Source organism: Astatotilapia calliptera, chromosome 11 (assembly GCF_900246225.1).
Source record: "Astatotilapia calliptera chromosome 11, fAstCal1.2, whole genome shotgun sequence".
In the NCBI taxonomy this organism is placed as follows: domain Eukaryota; kingdom Metazoa; phylum Chordata; class Actinopteri; order Cichliformes; family Cichlidae; genus Astatotilapia; species Astatotilapia calliptera.
In genome coordinates this window covers 26,578,291-26,596,570 of record NC_039312.1, presented here as the reverse complement: position 1 = coordinate 26,596,570, position 18,280 = coordinate 26,578,291, and the positions used below count along the sequence as shown (strand labels likewise).

The 18,280-nt window shown below is 38.7% G+C and overlaps 1 protein-coding gene across 2 annotated transcripts in view; it reads left to right on the top strand.

Annotated features, from left to right (window-relative positions):
* The window catches only part of LOC113031368 (mannosyl-oligosaccharide 1,2-alpha-mannosidase IA), a 193,064-nt gene that overhangs the window by 115,937 nt on the left and 58,847 nt on the right, over window positions 1-18,280 (top strand). For both annotated transcript variants that reach the window (XM_026183375.1, XM_026183376.1), the window contains exon 4: window positions 12,286-12,366. In XM_026183375.1, coding sequence (XP_026039160.1) covers window positions 12,286-12,366 — 81 coding nt within the window. The remainder of the gene's footprint in view (window positions 1-12,285; window positions 12,367-18,280) is intronic.

The following is an 18,280-nucleotide window of genomic DNA, read 5'->3' as shown; positions in this document are numbered from 1 at the left end:
AGCGGTGTTCCCCACCATATTTTTAATCTCAAGGCTTGTAAACCAGTCTGTTTTTAATCAGTTGTTTGTGGGTTATTTTCCAAATGCGTGCTCACATTTGAGGACAAGAAAAAGTGACATTAGTTGGTAATGAGGAGACCTGGAGCAAGGTTGTTGTTTACCTCCAGAGAGCAGTTTTTTGACCCCCGCTGACACCCTGTCTGGACTAAATTAGACACAACTTGCTTCTAGTCATGAAGGCGTCTGAGGAAAAAAACGGTGTCATTTGCAATGCCGAGGGACGGTTCGGTAAAGACGCCGTGCCCCTAAGCTGAGGTCAAGCTGAGCTGACATTCTGTCCCAGGATGCGCAGGGCAAAGGACGTTTTGTGTGGGTAGTTCATCATTACGGATATTTACCAGCACATTTTGTATCATTCATGCACTTTTTCCCTGTGGAGCCATTTCGCACAGTCAACCGCTGACACTGGATTCTGGCTACTACAGCGGGAAAAGGGTTGGCTTAGTTTCACAAGCTCTGATTTACATGTAGACGTTCTTTAAAAATAGTATTGAATATCTTAGATGTTAATATGGAAAGATCTCTGAAATATTAAGACTTTTTTTGAAAAGTGCAATGAGGTTGCACTGTAATGTCTTAATAAACACAAAGTCTATGACTATGTAATAATGACACTCTCAAAAAATGTTCATATTTCAGTTTACCTCAGCTCTACATAAGCAGCACCTGTTTTCAGCTTAAAGGCTGCAATAAACATGGTGCACACCACCTACACGGCACCACACTGCAGGTAGACAAAGTGTGCAACAAGCTGGTGATCATAGCAATTCACATATTTGATAAGAGGGTGATCAGATAAGCTAGGAGGAAAGCAGTATAAAGGTGGTGTCTTTATAAATAATTCAGAAACCAAATTTTCTTAGAGCAAGGAAGTCGCTGGATGTTAGCTTTAATTTAATTTTCATGCTACTAAAAAGACATGAAGACTGTTATACTGAAAAAAATAAATATATAATTGGTGTGTTAATTAGCTGTCTTAATGACCTAATCTGCATAACTCGATGTTAATATATATATCAGCATGAATACGCTGAAGCATTAAGCAGCTCAAATAGCTCTTTGTTTTTTTTCTTGGCAGTTTGGGAGTTAGCAGCCGCTGAGGAAAAAGTGAAGGATGTGTCTCAGTCAGCAAGGCCAAATACAGTGGGAGGTATATGATGAGAGACAGAGGCAGACAGTTAGACACAGAGTCAGGAGGAAGGAAGATGGACTGCAGCAGGCTGAATAATAACAGCAGAGAGAGAGTAGAGCAAAGTCCCATGAGACCCAAGCATTATCATAGAAGACTCTGTGGGGGAGCTACTGCAGCCCCCAGGAAAGAGCAGAGACCTGTGCACGCAAGAGTTTTGTGCGTGCGTGTGCATTTGTGTGGGGAGACGGCATCAAAAGACAGAGATGAAGCTCTGAAAATAGACAGATGCGGGGAGACCAATATTCTCTGATGGTGGCTTGATGGGTTGGGCTGTAATTCAGCTGTAATTTATCACCGTGGCAGTATTTGATGAATTATGCACCAGGCTGTTGATTTACAAGTTTATGCATTTAGTGGAGATGTTTTACGATACGAGTGCATCCTCTCTTTTGTGTGTACACATGATGTTTGAGGTGAAGTTGGATGTGCATTAATTACTCGGGTTAAAAAGAATTTTCAAAGAAATAAAATGATGAAACTTAAAACATTAGCCAATAATATTCTCTGACTATTTAATCACATTTTATTGGTCAGCAAGTGGGATTAATTATTTACTGAGGTTATCCCCAGTTTGTACAAATGCATGATGGGAGTGCAACAAGTAGGGCTGTTCGATATAACGATATATATCGGATGACGATATAAAAACATCTATCGTTTAATTTTACGCTATCGTTTATTTCGTGGTGTCGCAAAATAAACTGTTTACAGCAATATTTTTTCATTATTTTGATGGTCACTGTAGTGGCTATATTAATTTCCTTAAGTTCTCTCTTTCTCTTATATTTAATATAACTAAACTACAGACTAGAGATGGACCGATCCGATATTACGTATCGGTATCGGTCCGATACTGACCTAAATTACTGGATCGGATATCGGAGAAAAATAAAAAATGTAATCCGATCCATTAAATATCACGAAAGCACCTCACAAAACTTGCAACACGCCGTAACTCGCCTCAGAACGTTAGCACGTTGGAGCAGTGTGGTCACGTGATAGAGCGGCTGTGGCATGCGGGACCTGTCGGTGGTCTGGATAGCATTTGGAGCTTCGCTAGCAACCCAGCATTTCATCTCCGACAAAGTTATCCCGAGAGAAGTAAAGCAAGTGTGTAAGTCCATCTCTGAATGTTTGTAAAGCATTCCTGCGTTAAGCTTAACAAGCGACTGCCTCTCCTGCTGCTACTTCAATCATGAAACTGCTTAACGATCAGCTGATCGGCTTTTCTGTCGCGAGTCCGTGTCTCTAGTTTGCTTTTGGCCCACTTTGCACCAGAAAGAGGAAACCAGCGGCTGAACAACAGCAGCACGTTTAAGCTTGATCAGCTGTTGTTAGAATGTATTTAATATTACTTTCTACTCCAGGATCTTTTTCTACGTAGCTGACGCTGGTAACTGTGCAGGGGCGGATCTAGCAAAGTTTAGCCAGGGGGGCCGATAGGGCATTAACAGGGAAAAGGGGGCACAAAGACATACTTTTCTTTCTTATTCTCATTTAAAATGTCGAGCTTTTAATAAATAATTATCTGACACCCAAAGTTTTAATTTGATGTAAAATGAATAGAAGTCAATTACTGTATATAGTAACTATTAAGTCTAATATATATACCCTAGTAAGCTATAGTACTTTTTCCTTTGGGAAGGTACCATCTGTGCAGTCTGCAATTTTGTTGAAGAAAGATGTTGAATCTATTTAATATTTCTTGAAAAATAATTGATTTCTGTGCATTTTTTTCCACACTGTATCAAATTAAGGTTGATTACATCGATTAAGCATCATGAGGTGGAGCGTGAGGGGTGGTTCCCTATTTTTTATTTATTTATTTTTGTTGTTGCTGGGAGTTGGAACCCTATTAGTTAGGTTGCTTAATATTTACGCTAAGTACTCTTTAAAATACCAGAATAGGGAGGAAGGTGTAGGTTTAAGTTTATTAGATTGATCAGTATTGCTGAACTATGAAATATTTTTTTTGCATACAGGTATAACAGAATAGCTTTAGTGTAGTTGTTGTTTTAAACTTGAGTATGAACTTATACAAAATGCAGCAAGATATTTAAAAAACCGTTTTGTTGATTAAAAAACACTATATCGGATTCATATCGGTATCGGCAGATATCCAAATTGATGATATCAGTATCGAACATAAAAAAGTGGTATCGTGCCATCTCTACTACAGACAGACAAGCCTTTGTTTTTATGCGTTGTGGTTACCAACAACGACGGTAGCACCATTGCTTGTCCGCTTGTTTATGTTCCACATAAACCTTTCACAATAAAGCTCAAGATCCTGTTGAGACTTTTCAAAATAAACTGAATCACGTGAAAGATGCAGTGTTTACGGATGAGAAGCAAAAAAGAGCCGTCAGGTGCTAAAAAATAAACCTTAGACTCAAACGTTAGAACAGGCTTTTCCTCGCAGCAAGCCATGTAATAAATACTCACAAAGAAAACGGCGGCCGTTACAACTTATGTCTAAAGATGTATAGTTTCATGCATCGGTTAAAACACTCGACTCCAGGTATGCGACGCCCAGCTGGAAACACTTCACGCAAGTCGAGCTGCCCGAGATTCACAGAATTTACAGAAAATGTTACATTTTTGCGATTTATATCGTTATCGGACGATAGATGTCTTAATATCGGGATATGAGATTTTGGTCATATCGCACAGCCCTAGTAAAGGATTATTCTATTCTATTCTAGTAACAAGAGGGCAAAAAGTTGACGTATCACAGCTGATGACCGTTACTGGCTAATATCTGTCAGTTAAAATTTGGTTTCAAAAACTGATAAAGGCTTCTTTCATTTCAAACTATTGCGATGTAAAAAAAAAAAGCTTCCAGAATAAAAGAAAAACTGTTCTTGTGCCTGAATAGTTTTGTAACTTTGATTAGTGTGGGATCACTAAACAGTAAGAAATGGGAAGGTCCTCTTGAAATGGGCTCTTGAAATGTACTCGTCTACTGTAATGTTAAAAAAAAAAAAATCACTGAATTCATTATGTAAGCCTCTTTTAGGAATAGTTATGTGAAAAAAGCCAATATTTGTGAGCAATATTATACAATTAACTTTATTATTATGCTGATTTCACCCACCTGAGTGTTGCGCTGAGTGGGCTCATTTTTTTGTGAAGTCGCTATTTTGGCTTGAATTTCAGAGCTCCCTTTATGTCAGAGAAAGCTGTTTAGCATGCTCCACAGGGTTGCGGGTAGGGTCATTAACGCTAATGTTGTAGACTGCTCTCACAACTTGGACACTGATCAAGACTATAATTACTGCACAATATTTTAAAAGAAAAGAAATAGAAAACGCAGGCGCATCTCGATGTCCTGAAAGCAGCAAGTTGGAGAGGAGCAGCAGAGGCAGCAGCTTTAACAGTATGTGAGAGCCAGGGAGATTAGAGTGAAAATTGATGATTTCTGTATCTGTATTTTAATTAGCAATGTTAAATTCAATCCCAGCCAGCATGTGTGAATCACCAGCTTTGGTAGGAGAGGCAGTCGTCTCTTTCCATCCTTGGCTTATCAGGTCATTTTGTCTGTCACATCAGCCCGATTTGGCGTTAGCATGTAGCAGTCAGTCAGAATCTGGATGGCAGTAATGCTAACAGACATTTGCCCAGTGACAATGATGCCTCTTTATTAGCAGTAAATTATTACATTAACATTTGAGCAGGACACAACTGGGCAATAGTCTAGTCAGCTCCTTGGCACACAGCAGCACAGTGGCCATGCCAATCAGGCTCGTGTCCCAAGCAAATCTGGGCTGAGTAGGACAGAAATCTTTCCTTTGACTGTTGAATACACATCAATACAGAAGGAGAGAGCACCACCAGCAACACTGCATTGTATGTACCCCAATGTAATGTACCCCAATGAGTCATTCTGTTCCTTATTTTCTTTTCCTGTCGAGGCTCCTCCTCCATAAAAATTACATTAGCTAGTATAATTAGTTTTTCTCCCAGTAGTACACATTTTAAATAGTTACAGCGTTGGTAAAAGCAGTTGCTTATTTAAATGAGCTTTCATTCTCTATTCTCTGCCACAAGGTAAGGAGAAAGAGGAGCACACACAGATCATCCACATAATTAAAACCACCTACACCCTGCACATCGCTAATACAGCCACAACATGGCTGGACATGGATAGAAATGTTGACAGATGTTGGGGGAATGGTTAGTTGTACTGCAAAACATTTTAGGTGGATAATACCTAATGAATGATGGCACTGTGGGGTCTCCCCTGGTTTGTGTACTACTTTTTAAGTCCTGAGTAGCCGGATTATAACCACATTTGCACACGATGGCTGACTAACTAGCTAGTTTAGCAACAGACATCTTTAAGTATATTATTTTAGCAAAAAGCAGGCTTGAAAAAAAAATACTAGAAAACCTGAGCATCCCATTTAGGGAACACAACAAGTGTCCATTTGAGTAACTGCTACTTTATAGCTTTATAGTTGCCAGATTTTGGATGGCAGGTGACAAATTATGCATCAATAACACTGAGGTTCCTTAAAAAACATTGCATGGTAATGCGCTATTTTGGCTGTATGAGGGGTACTCGCGTAACTCCTGATGATCTGTGTTATTTACTTAATCTGTCAGTGATTTATATTTTGTGGCTAATTGGTTTATATCATGAACATCAACTGTATATATTAGATTTGGTGTGAAGAAGCAGTGCGTTAATGGTACTTTAAAGCTGCACATTTGTTTTCACTGATGAGCATTCTTCAGAAAGTCGCTTACTTTTCACTGCGGCAGGTTGAGAAGAACTAACAGAGAAAATGCAGACAAGCTTTTTAACTTGATGGCAATGGTGATGAAAACTTCTGTGTTTTTCTCTGACAGCCTTGTGTTGACTCCTAATTAGACCCTCAACTTGAGCACCATGAAGAGAGACAAGGCGGGGGAAAAAATAAAAACAGGTGTCATCCACTTATCCAGATTTTCTGGTTGTGCTTGCGGGGCAGCTTTAATGCTTGCTGCATCGTATATAAACGTACCTCCAGGATAAGCAGCGCATGTAAATTGAGCTTTATGACATTGCTTTTAGTGTTTTAGTCATTAAAGATACTTCTTTTGGGTTAGATTTGAGAATCCCTTCTTCTTTTATTAGGATTCATCTACTGCTTCATTGAGATAAGTAATCTGAACTGGAAAATATAACGAAAAACTAAATAATTCTCTTTGAGCAAACATAGCAGGAAGGGAGGACATTTGCCTCCATCATTTGGGATGAGGGGAAAGTGGAGGGAGGAAAGATAATCATTAACACGTAATAATATAACACTAATTCCTAATCCCATTTTCAAAGCCTAAAACACATTCACACAATTCAGCCAACTTTGTTTTAGCATAAATATTGAACAACTGATTTAATCACAGACACAGAAATTAGAGGACTTTGGTCTTTGTTTAGTGTGAAGTTCATTAGAATTGTGCAAAGAAACAGGGATATTTCAATAATTCAGTTTCCCCACATTAGCTGGTGTGTTTGTCCAGTTAACAGCCAAACGCAGAGCCTTAATAGCTTGTGAAAGCTAATAATTTTATGCTTTAATGTGGAATCTAACTTTGATAATAAATAAAAGAAAAGCATTCGGCTTCTCCGGTGGACAAATTACTTTGTAAATCTTGTAAAAAGCCAAATTTTCAGGCCTTATGCCCCAGTGAACATAATACGCAGATTTGGTTTACTTCAAAGAAATTCGTGTCTTGATGTTAAACCCGTTTGAAAGTCAGCCTCACAATCAGATCCAGTCAGCTGTACCTCCACCCGTTTGTACATTAATGTGGAAATTTGAGATTGAGTCATATACAAGCAACCTTTCAGAGGACACAGTTTTTAATCTTCTTTCTTCTTGTCTTACTTAGACCGTGATGATTGAATTGCTTTGTCAGTGTGAGTTTTACTATTTAGTTTACGTTCTCAGAGCCTTAGGGTTTGCCTTTTAAGTTCATTTAACGTTGAGGCACGTTTGAAGGTTAGGTTGCCCCGTTTGCAGTAAGACGCAGGGCTTGCAAGTAGCTGTTCCTGAAAAATAAATCAGATTCAAATGCAGAAATCAACAAGCCAATTGAGTAGAAAGATTGCCTAGGGGCTTGTTTTTCTTTTGTTTGTTTTTTTATTTTATGTAAATGTGCGTTAGGTATATTTTCAAATTGGTATGAATGGCTTCCTGACTGATTTATTGAGTCTTCTAGGACTTAAAGTCTGACTGGCAAAACCTTTGTCAGCACTGTATGTCCTCTCTCACTGTACCTTCTGCCGGTCTTGCTCAGAGCTACAATCACTAGTGATAAATAGACACTCCATTCCTAATCACTGCCATTGTAGTGTCATTACTGAATGGGCCACTCATTTCAGGGTTGGCAAGATAGCTCAGTTGTCCTGCCAGAGGCACTGGTGCTTTGTCTCAGAAAATGTCACCAGTGTGCAGAGTTTTCAAACGGAGCCAGCGTCATGCTGTTGTAGAATCAGAATCGTAGAGTTTTTAAAAAGGGAACTTATCAAATAAAACAAACAAAAACTGTACAGTATTTTTGCAAAATGTACTTCCGTTGCCTGTAAAGACCTCTATATTGTTTGTAAATGTAAATGGACACTGACTGTGACCTTGAAATTTTTAAACCCAATGTTGCAAGGGGTTGAGGAACTGGGTTCAAATGGCTCACAGTAGCAATTTTCAACATCCAATCCAGGTTACATCTGTGTTTTACATGGTCCCTGAAGGTTCCATTAGAATCTTCATAACATTTTCATGTTTGTGCATGTGCATGTATTTGAATCTGGACTCTGAAGAGAATTGATGGATGGATGGAATATTTTGTTGACGTGTCAAATAAACACGGTGGTTATAAATATTATGTATTTATGTGAAGTACGATATAAACAGGATTAAAAATATGCATTTTTAAAGAGATGCATATAGAGATAAATAAAAGCATAGTACAGATGCCACTGACTCCTTAACTCAATTCTAGCAAATTGCCCTTTCTGCCACCAAATTGCAGTTTCCTTATCAACCACGCTCGAGCTAGCAATTTCCTTCTCAATGGGTCTCCAAGTCAATGAGTACCATTCTGCTTTAACCTTCAGCTGGCACAAGAGGCAGTAATTATAGTGACATACTGAGCAGTACCTCTTATTTCATACTTAGAAAAGAAAATATAACGTGCATATTTCATCTTGAAATTGCAACATAGCAACAAGTCCTCTTGTCAGTATTTATTTTTCTAAAAAAAAAGAAAGGAGAAAAGTAAAATTGCAAACAAACACATGTTTTATTGTATTGTGTGATAAAACTGCCCAGCAGTAGATAAAGCTGGATATAGATCAAGACATTCATTTGTGTCTCTACTCCTACGGAGAAAATTGAAAAACGCCCAGAGTATATTAAAAGCAAACAGTAGTGTAGAGTGAGGACTGTTGAACAGAAAGTACAGTTTTGTTTGCTTTGTCTGTTTGCGATACTCTTAAGATGTTACTTTTCCACAGAAAATCAGAACAAGGCTGCTAATGAAAGCTGAGGAAAATTACAAAGGGATCGGAACTGCACACTCTGCTCCATACTCTGAAGTCATCCCGCTGTACGTTTCCACATCTGGATGACAAAAGAGCCAAAATACACTCGCCGTTTCTCTTTCTGGAACGGTTCTCCTAGCAGTTGAAACATCACAGGATAAATATCTGTACAGTAATCTGTAGACTTGGTCCAAAAATTTTTGAGACTCTAAGTGACCAAAAAACAATGTAAGAGGAGAAACTGATGGCAAAATATTACAGCAGAGGTTCTTGAATAAAATCCAGCTTGAACCAAACTTGCTCCCTACTAATCAATACTGCCTTGCGGTTGCAAGAGTCTCTCAGACAAAAGAGGAAACAAAACACCGGGGAACACGATTACATGGCTTTGACTTTCTAGCCTGACTTTTTGAGTCTGCCCTGGCTCTAGTCGTTGATTTCTTTGGAGAGAAAAACTCCATTACAACCGAGAGAGAGGAAGAAAGAGCACAGGGAGCTTTGTAGTTCAAGAGCTTTCCTTATAAGCACAGAGATAACCTGTATGTGGAAATGACTTGGGTAGATTTTTGAATTATTTTAAAAGTGTTTGTGCATTACTTGAATTGCAAGCACGAGAACAAACACTTAATCTAGTGTTGTTTAAGGTTCTAAGTGTGCGTTCATATTAATGCTTCCCACTATTTTTATTGATTTATCATCTCTGTTTGTTGCTGTCAAAATGTTATGAATACAATTAATTCCACTAATGAGGAATACGAAGGCTAACCAATCAGTCAAAAGAGGTTTTGCAGTTTTGTCACATCATCGCTTAGCAACCACTTTTGCTGTTTCCATGGGGATTGACTGTAAAACTGCCTTTATGTAAATAATAACACTTCGAGTCGCTTTGAAGTGGAATTTTTTTTCTTTTTTATACTTTTATTTTCTAAAACTGTAGAATTGAGCTGTCTCAAATGTTTTGTTATTTCAGTGTTGTTTTTGTCAAATTAATGCCTGTAGGGCTTCAGCCATTCAGAGAGATTTGGTACTAGACTGTATAGGGGTGGACAACATGAAAGCTCGAGCGCGTGAGACAATTATTTTATTAGAATTTAATAGATATCCATAGTGGAGGTTCATGACAGTTTCAACTATGAGGTGGCAAGTGCTCGTTATCATAGCTAACATGCGTACATGTAAGTATTGCTTTTTTTGACTCACTATGTCTATACCAGGGGTGTCAAACTCAAATACACAGTGGGCCAAAATTCAAAACTGGAACAAAGTCGCGGGCTAACGTTAATATTTATTGGAAAAAAAATCTTCCTCTAGATATAAGAATGAATCTTTTCTTATGGACTCAAACAAGTTTTGCTGAAAAACTGAATATGGAACAAGCAAAGCTTAATACTAAACAATATATATATTAGCTGTATAATACCAGTAGGCCAGCTCTAATAGTAATTTGGTATGGCTTCGCAGGCCAAATATAATTAGGCTGTGGGCCAAATTTGGCCAGCGGGCCAGAGTTTGACAACTATGGTCTATACCAAAACTTAGCCATGCTAATTTGTTCAGTGTTCTTGTGGGTAAAGTTTAGTGAGTCATCATTCAGATGGATGTTTGGAGATGTTGCCAAGATGGCTGCTGAGTGACAAGACTTACTTCTGGAAGAATTTTTGTGTTTTTGCTGTTGTTGTGTCCAGATTGACTCTGTTTAGTGGTTGCAGGGTTGCATGGTAATGCAGTCCCAGGTTAGTGGATATGTTGATTAAAGTTCACGTGTATTATTGGTTAGTATGGTTTAGGTCCGTTAGAGTTTAGTGACATACATTTACATTTTATTTTTATGTTAGAGTAACAATGATAATCCAGCGTGTGTTTGCTTCTAAGCACAGTGTAGTCTGTGTACTTTAATCCTCTCAGCCATTAGCCTCCCTTTTATCCAACAAGCATTTAAATATTTATTATTACAGTAAGCTACTACCTAATGCATCAGGTCGATGCTTGAAAATGGCAACAGCAACAAAACAAAAACACAAAGCATTCGGTTTGCATAGTGACATCTGCCTCTTTTTTTGTGGGAACAAAAACAATTTATTTATTTATTTAATTATTATTTAATTCATTGTTTATTGGTCACCGAGTACAAAGACTTTTAAAGATGAACCACGGCTGTTGAATTCAGATGAAGTGGCCATGGTCACAACCCAATTTGCCTTGTGTTAATCCAGTATGACTCCTCTTATGCACTCACTCAGAATAACACCATGCAACGGCATTGCTTATTAGAAATTGCTTTTTTCTCCTGAGATATAACCACAGTTGTAATTTATTGTGATTATCTATGGTCCTTGTAAATAGAAGTCTCAAGAAATTAAGTTATGCTCCTGGTTATGCCATCTTTACATTTATTTTTTTTCTTCTTAAACTGGCAGTTGTGTGAGTATACCAGAGGGGAAGTTCAACTTAGCCACACTTTTGTTGCATTAGCTGGCTTGGAAAAAAAAACGTAAAATAAGTAAGTAATAAGTAAAATAAGTATCACAATGGTGGTTATCAACTTTTTCTGTCAAGTCGGGCTTTTTGCTTCAGGTTCTGTAAGATCACATGACTCTGCTTCTGCACAAATTGAGTGCCGCCTACTCTTTTCAGAGACGTCGTCAAGTGGTGATAATGAAATTGTGATAAAAATGTAAAAAGGAAATTAAAAATAGAACTGTAAAGTGCCAAACTGTTGCAAGAAGGACCAGAGACCGATGCTGCAGAAACTGTTAACCTTGGAATTTAGTACACAGAGCAGTAAAAACAAGCATTTTAATTAAGCCGATTGTTTTAACACTGAGCGCGCTCTCAGTGCTGCTGTTCGTTCTAATGTGACCGCTACACATTAGAGCTCTGAAACTTTAAAGTGCATACATTAAAAGTCCCCTAACCTAATGAAGTAGTTGTGGAAATCACTTTAGTTTGTTGGCAGATGAAAATGACAGTGTTCTAGTAGCTGGTGTTTAAGAAACTTAGCACCAGGTTAGAATCAAGTATAAATATGTGCACATTCCAGTGACAATGTGGTGTACAGTTTAGTATAATGCAGTCTAGCTAATTAACCCATTAATCTCACTTCTTAGTACACCACTCAGGAAAACCTCAGACTCTCCAGTAAACATCTTCATGCATTAAAGAATCTGAAAATCTATTAAACAACCAAGAAATGCTGATCTGCACACGTGAACATAATAAATATTTACATGACCCAGAGACTTTATGCTGTGTGAAATATTAAAATATTTATCTTCCCATCTGACTACACTACTCCAAAGACATCTCAGAGAGCAATAAACCTACCACATAGCTCAGTTATTGAATGAAGTAAAACCATGAGTGGAGTAAAAAACAGTTCATGGTGTCTTTAGTGTGTTTTTTTTTGTTTTGTTTTTTTTTTTCCCCGTACAGCCACTTTACCCCCGACTGAGGACTTAAATATGACATTTGACAATTTGATCTCTCTCTCTTGGTTCAACAGAACGGCGAGGCATCACTGTTTGAGGTGAACATCCGTTACGTCGGCGGGTTGCTGTCGGCGTACTACTTGACAGGGGAGGAGGTAAGATTAATAGATGTCTGTTATCCCTCTACTCTAGTGAGATCTGCTGCTTCCTTTATCTCACACCAGGCCTGCAGTTTGAATGATGAACCGGCTGCCACTGAGGGTGACAGCATTTGTGCACATCAGTGTGTTTAGGTGTATTTATGTGTCACCGCTGTGCAAGCATAAAATTATCTTGGGCCATTTCAGCATTTTCATGTTTTGGGCTTTTCTGTTGTTTGGAATGGGAAAAAACTGTCTGTGTAAGATATATAGGTAAGGGTTTAAATATGTACTCATCCTCACCAGTTTTATGTTGGACCTAATTGGTTTATACATATTTTTCACTGGATGTCAGCACATGTCCAACTTGTCTGCACCTCATGGTAATCAAGGCCTTATTTTGACAACCGAATAATCTTTCATCAAATTCTAAAAAATGAGATCTTTTAAAAAAAATGCATCACATTTAGTCATTTCCAGCTTTAAACGATCACATTCAAATTCATTTTGAACTGGAGCTGTTTAGTTTGTAGACATGTAGATATTTCTGAGCTATAGACACAAAAAAATGTAAAGCAACCTCACTTGCATATGAGAATGAGGGTTTGAAGAAGTAGCAGATGTAAAATGTATGGCATGTAAGCTGCATTGAGCATAAAATTAATTAGTATCATATTACGGTAATGTGAGTTTTAATGAAGGCTTCATGTCAAATTCATCTGTGAATTTACTAGACTGACTAATCTGCCGGTCACAGATGCTGAAAGTGTGGAGAGTAGAGATGGCACGATACCACTTTTTTATGTCCGATACCGATACCGATATCATAAATTTGGATATCTGCCGATACCGATATGAATCCGATATAGTGTTTTTTAATCAACAAAACTGTTTTTTAAATATCTTGCTGCATTTTGTATAAGTTCATACTCAAGTTTAAAACAACAACTACACTAAAGCTATTCTGTTATACCTGTATGCAAAAAAAATATTTCATAGTTCAGCAATACTGATCAATCTAATAAACTCAAACCTGCACCATCCTCCCTATTCTGGTATTTTAAAGAGTACTTAGCGTAAATATTAAGCAACCTAACTAATAGGGTTCCAACTCCCAGCAACAACAAAAATAAATAAATAAAAAATAGGGAACCACCCCTCACGCTCCACCTCATGATGCTTAATCGACGTAATCAACCTTAATTTGATGCAGTGTGAAAAAAAAAATGCACAGAAATCAATTATTTTTCAAGAAATATTAAATAGATTCAACATCTTTCTTCAACAAAATTGCAGACTGCACAGATGGTACCTTCCCAAAGGAAAAAGCACTATAGCTTACTAGGGTATATTAGACTTAACAGTTACTATATACAATAATGGACTTCTATACATTTTACATCAGATTAAAACTTTGGGTGTAAGATTCAGATAAATATTAAATAATTAAAAGCTAGACATTTTAAATGAGAATAAGAAAGAAAAGTATGTCTTTGTGCCCCCTTTTCCCTGTTAATGCCCTATCGGCCCCCCTGGCTAAACTTTGCTAGATGCGCCCCTGCACAGTTACCAGCCGTCAGCTATGTAGAAAAAGATCCTGGAGTAGAAAGTAATATTAAATAAAATCTAACAACAGCTTATCAAGCTTAAACGTGCTGCTGTTGTTCAGCCGCTGGTTTCCTCTTTCTGGTGCAAAGTGGGCCAAAAACAAACAAGAGACACGGACTCGCGACAGAAAAGCCGATCAGCTGATCATTAGCAGTTTCATGATTGAAGTAGCAGCCGGAGAGCGAGAGGCAGTCGCTAGTTAAGCTTAACGCAGGAATGCTTTACAAACATTCAGAGATGGACTTACACACTTGCTTTACTTCTCTCGGGAATAACTTTGTCAGAGATGAAATGCCGGGTTGCTAGCGAAGCTCCACATGCTATCCAGACCACCACAGGTCCCGCATGCCACAGCCGCTCTATCACGTGATGCATACTGCTCCGACGTGCTAACGTTCTGAGGTGAGTTACGGCGTGTTGCAAGTTTTGTGAGGTGCTTTCGTGATATTTAATGGATCGGATTACATTTTTTATTTTTCTCCGATATCCAATCCAGTAATTTAGGTCAGTATCGGACCGATACCGATACGTAATATCGGATCGGTCCATCTCTAGTGGAGAGCCAGTTACTCTTTACTAAAGAAGCAGAAATGCACCTCCTGTTATCTCCCAGTGCATCGTACTTGCCCTACATGATGCGTTTCTTGATTGTAAGGCAATATTGCAGTGCCAGGTTCAGGCTTATAAACTGCACACTGCTGTAGCTCCCGAGGCTAGATGCTGATGTCCAGTAAATCCTTCCTAAATGATAATATTAAACTGTTTTTTCAGTTTCTGTGTATTTTTAATATAATACCTATAACATGTGCAAACAAAAGCTTTGAAATGGTTTGTGTGGCTTTCCGGTAACCTGTTAACTACATCACAGAAACACTGCAAGCCATCAACTCATATTAAATGATAATTATAATTAGATATAAATAAATTGGAACTTCTGGAGGCTTTTCTTTAGCTTTTCAATGTTTCACTGGATTCTCGGGGGGATTTAACCTGAATTTTAAATTTAATCAGCCTCTAAGAATGTGCTTTTTTTGCTTTGTCATTGTAGTATTGAAGTGTTGCTTAGAGGTTAAAGAGCCAAGCCTGAGCAATTTGATTAAATTTAGAAGGCAAAGTTGAATGGAAATTTTTTCCCATTGCTGAAAAAGTACAAGAGCTGTGTCCTTGTAAAAGCTCCAGTCGCTCCAGTGAAGCTGTTCAGTGGCTCTGTATAAAGGCCTGAGGTTACGATGGACAGCATCCAGGTGTGAAGCTGTGAAACTGCACGAGTGTGAAGCTCGGCCATGTCAGGAAAAAAAACGTATGAATGCTCTGTAAGCCTTGGTTGAATAAATAAAGGTTTAAAAATAGCCTGCGACAGCCACGCTGCACAAATGGGCCGATTCATTATCAGTACAGTGTGAAATCACTGGAGGTAAAGGTGTTGTCATAATGAGCATCTGCCTGTAGCAGCCCTGGAGAGCACGCACATGACATACACTGCAGTTGTAGTGTTTTTCGTGCAGTGGAAAAGGCGGAAATCTTCGTGGCAGCAGAATTAATGTGAAAGGATCCAGTGACATATGAACACTCTGTCGCTTTAATGGACATTGATTTGCAGGCCAAGCGAGCTGAGGGGAGAGCAGCATAAAATTGTCCAGCTCTGCTGGATGAGTGAAATATGAATACATTACTGGAGCAGAATATATTGTTGAATCCATTATTCCACATTTGCCTGCCATTAATGCCATGCAGAAAATATTCTTCTGCTTTATCCACTGGTCCATGGAAATGTTCTATATACGGCACAGAGAATGACATTTCGAATATGAGTGTATTCCTCATAAAGTTTGCTTTTGTCTCACCTTGTCACAGAAGGACATGGCTGCTAAGGAGCTTAGGTGAAGCAAATCTGTAGAAGAGACACCTTCCTGCTATCTTTGCGTCATTTAATCTTCCCTTTTTAACCTCAGTCTATGTCACGAGTTTCCTTAATCTGTTTTGTTTGAATGACTCCAATCCTTTTCCTACTTTCTTTTCTTCACATTTGGATTGCCTGACTGTTCACTGTACGCAGTCTCTCTTACGAGATCGAGTACACGGCCTCCGTTTCCTGACAAACATACTGTATCAATACCCTTTACTCTGGTGCCGCTATCCATCACATGACTCGGCTGCGTGCTCTCTGTGAAAGTTCCCGGAAAACAAGATGGATAGCCATCTCTGATCCTCTGAGTCACCCTTTGGTTCTCCCATTAGGAGCTTCTCTTAGGAGTATGCAGTTCCATTCGAATGATAAAACCAATAGATTGAAGGTCTGTCACTGCCGCAGAGACTTAAATCAGTTGAGATACACTGTTGCGGACTATTACGAGATTGTGCATCAAGTTTGACCAGAGGACATTCGGCCGCTGGTGCTGCTGTAAATGATTGCCAGGAACTGCGTGATGATTATGGCTCCTTGCGGGACACAGTTTGCTGGAGAAATGCTTGGAGCAGAGCTGGAGAAACACCTGACCATTAATAACCTCCTGTTGTTTTGACCTAGTGGAATGCATTGTTTATGTGTGTGTGTTTTCTTGGAGCCCCAGAAGGCTTGTGGTTGGTCTTTTTTATGGAAGCAGTTTTCACGTTAAATGTCTTGTTCAATCGGGTCTGGCTGCTACTGCCCCACTCTTTCATCATTCACCAACACACACTTCTGGCAGTCCACATGGCTCTGAGAGCAGTGGCAACTACTCCAGCAGCTATCAGGAAACATTATTGCCCGATGGTGGACTTTGTGCACCAAAAGCTAATCTTTTTTCTGACTGTAACTTTCAATGTGTGTTGTCCTGATACAATCACAACTTTTGCTACCACAACCATAAACAGTCTTCAGCCTGTATTTAAAATGTGCTTGGTTCACTACAATAGTTTTTTAAATAGACTCTAAATATAACAGATGTTTTTGTGTTTGATAAATCATTATCCTGAAAAAACTTCCTTAAACTGGGAATCTCTCCATGGGTTCACATACTGGACATGCTCATTAAACATGCCTTGAATTTCCCCGCTTCCTAAGCACACCTATATAAGTATGCATGTTTTTGAATGTCAGCTCGGCCTGAATTTCACCACTGCTTGGATTCATGCTGCATGCCTTCTTCCAGCCATCTCTGTGCAGTGGGTTTCATTTGTCAGTGTCCATTTATATGCAGTGTGTGTGTGTGGTGATGAGACTTTGTTGCTTCATCCCTTTTCCTTATCAAGAGCACAGAACAGTGAAAGGAGAAAAAGTGGAGGGGAATAGGAATGAATTCAATCAGCCTTGTGTGAAAATTGCCCGCAGGGCTGAGCTGAAACAGAGAGCGAGCCAGCAGTGAAGAAAGACGCGTGCTCATGTGGTCATCAGCAAAAGGAAACGAGGAAATGGAGCAAGGGTGCTCAGGAGAGGTCGCAAGGAAAGAAGTGTGTTTGTATGAAGGAGTGTAATGTTATCAGTTATATTCATGGGGGACAGAAGAGATTGAATCCTTCTCAGTGTTTGAAGAGAATAAAGTGATCATCTTTGGGATGGCTTTGAGGAGATTCCAAACATTGCAAACAAAGACCCAGAGAAACAGAGTTAATGATTTAAAAAAAACAAAACAATAAAACTCCTAAAAACCATACATTTCGCTCCCGAGTCTCAACTCTCGCGGCCTGGTACCAAACGACTCTTGGGGACCGCTGGTCTAAACAATGGATGTAAATCTAATGCTGCCAAAAAATCAATCCAAACTCTGTCATTTGGCCAATGACAGTCCATCTTAGTTTTTTCTCCATCTCACGGAGTTTCCAGCTGCAGTTCTCATGTTGTTAAACGAAGCAGAACTCTGTTGCATGTAGTGACAGACAGCTGCCAGCCTCTCTGTGCTACAACAGTAGTGTGTCTCATTCATCTGAGGGAGGCGAATTATAAATGTCCTGTTTATGTTTAGTACATAACAGATACAGAATGGTAGGTAAAGAAATACAGATCAATATGGAAGAGATTCAAATATTAAAGGGGGGAAATAGGGAAGATTAAGAACAAGCACGTAAAACAGTTTTAAAGTGACATAATATTACAGTTTATATATATATATTGTTGTTGTAGTGAGCTAAAAATTAGGAGTCTGAAATTACAATCATTGGTCGCAGCCACATTATGAATCCCTTTTAATGCAGCCAAATCTCATCAAGCCAACAAATGAACGTCGTGGTATTTATTTTAAAAATAAACTTTCTGCAATCGGTACACAGCAACTGATATCGAGACATGTTTTCTGAAACACGCTGCTGTGGTTTTCTTTCACTGAGGGGGAAAAAAAATATTTTC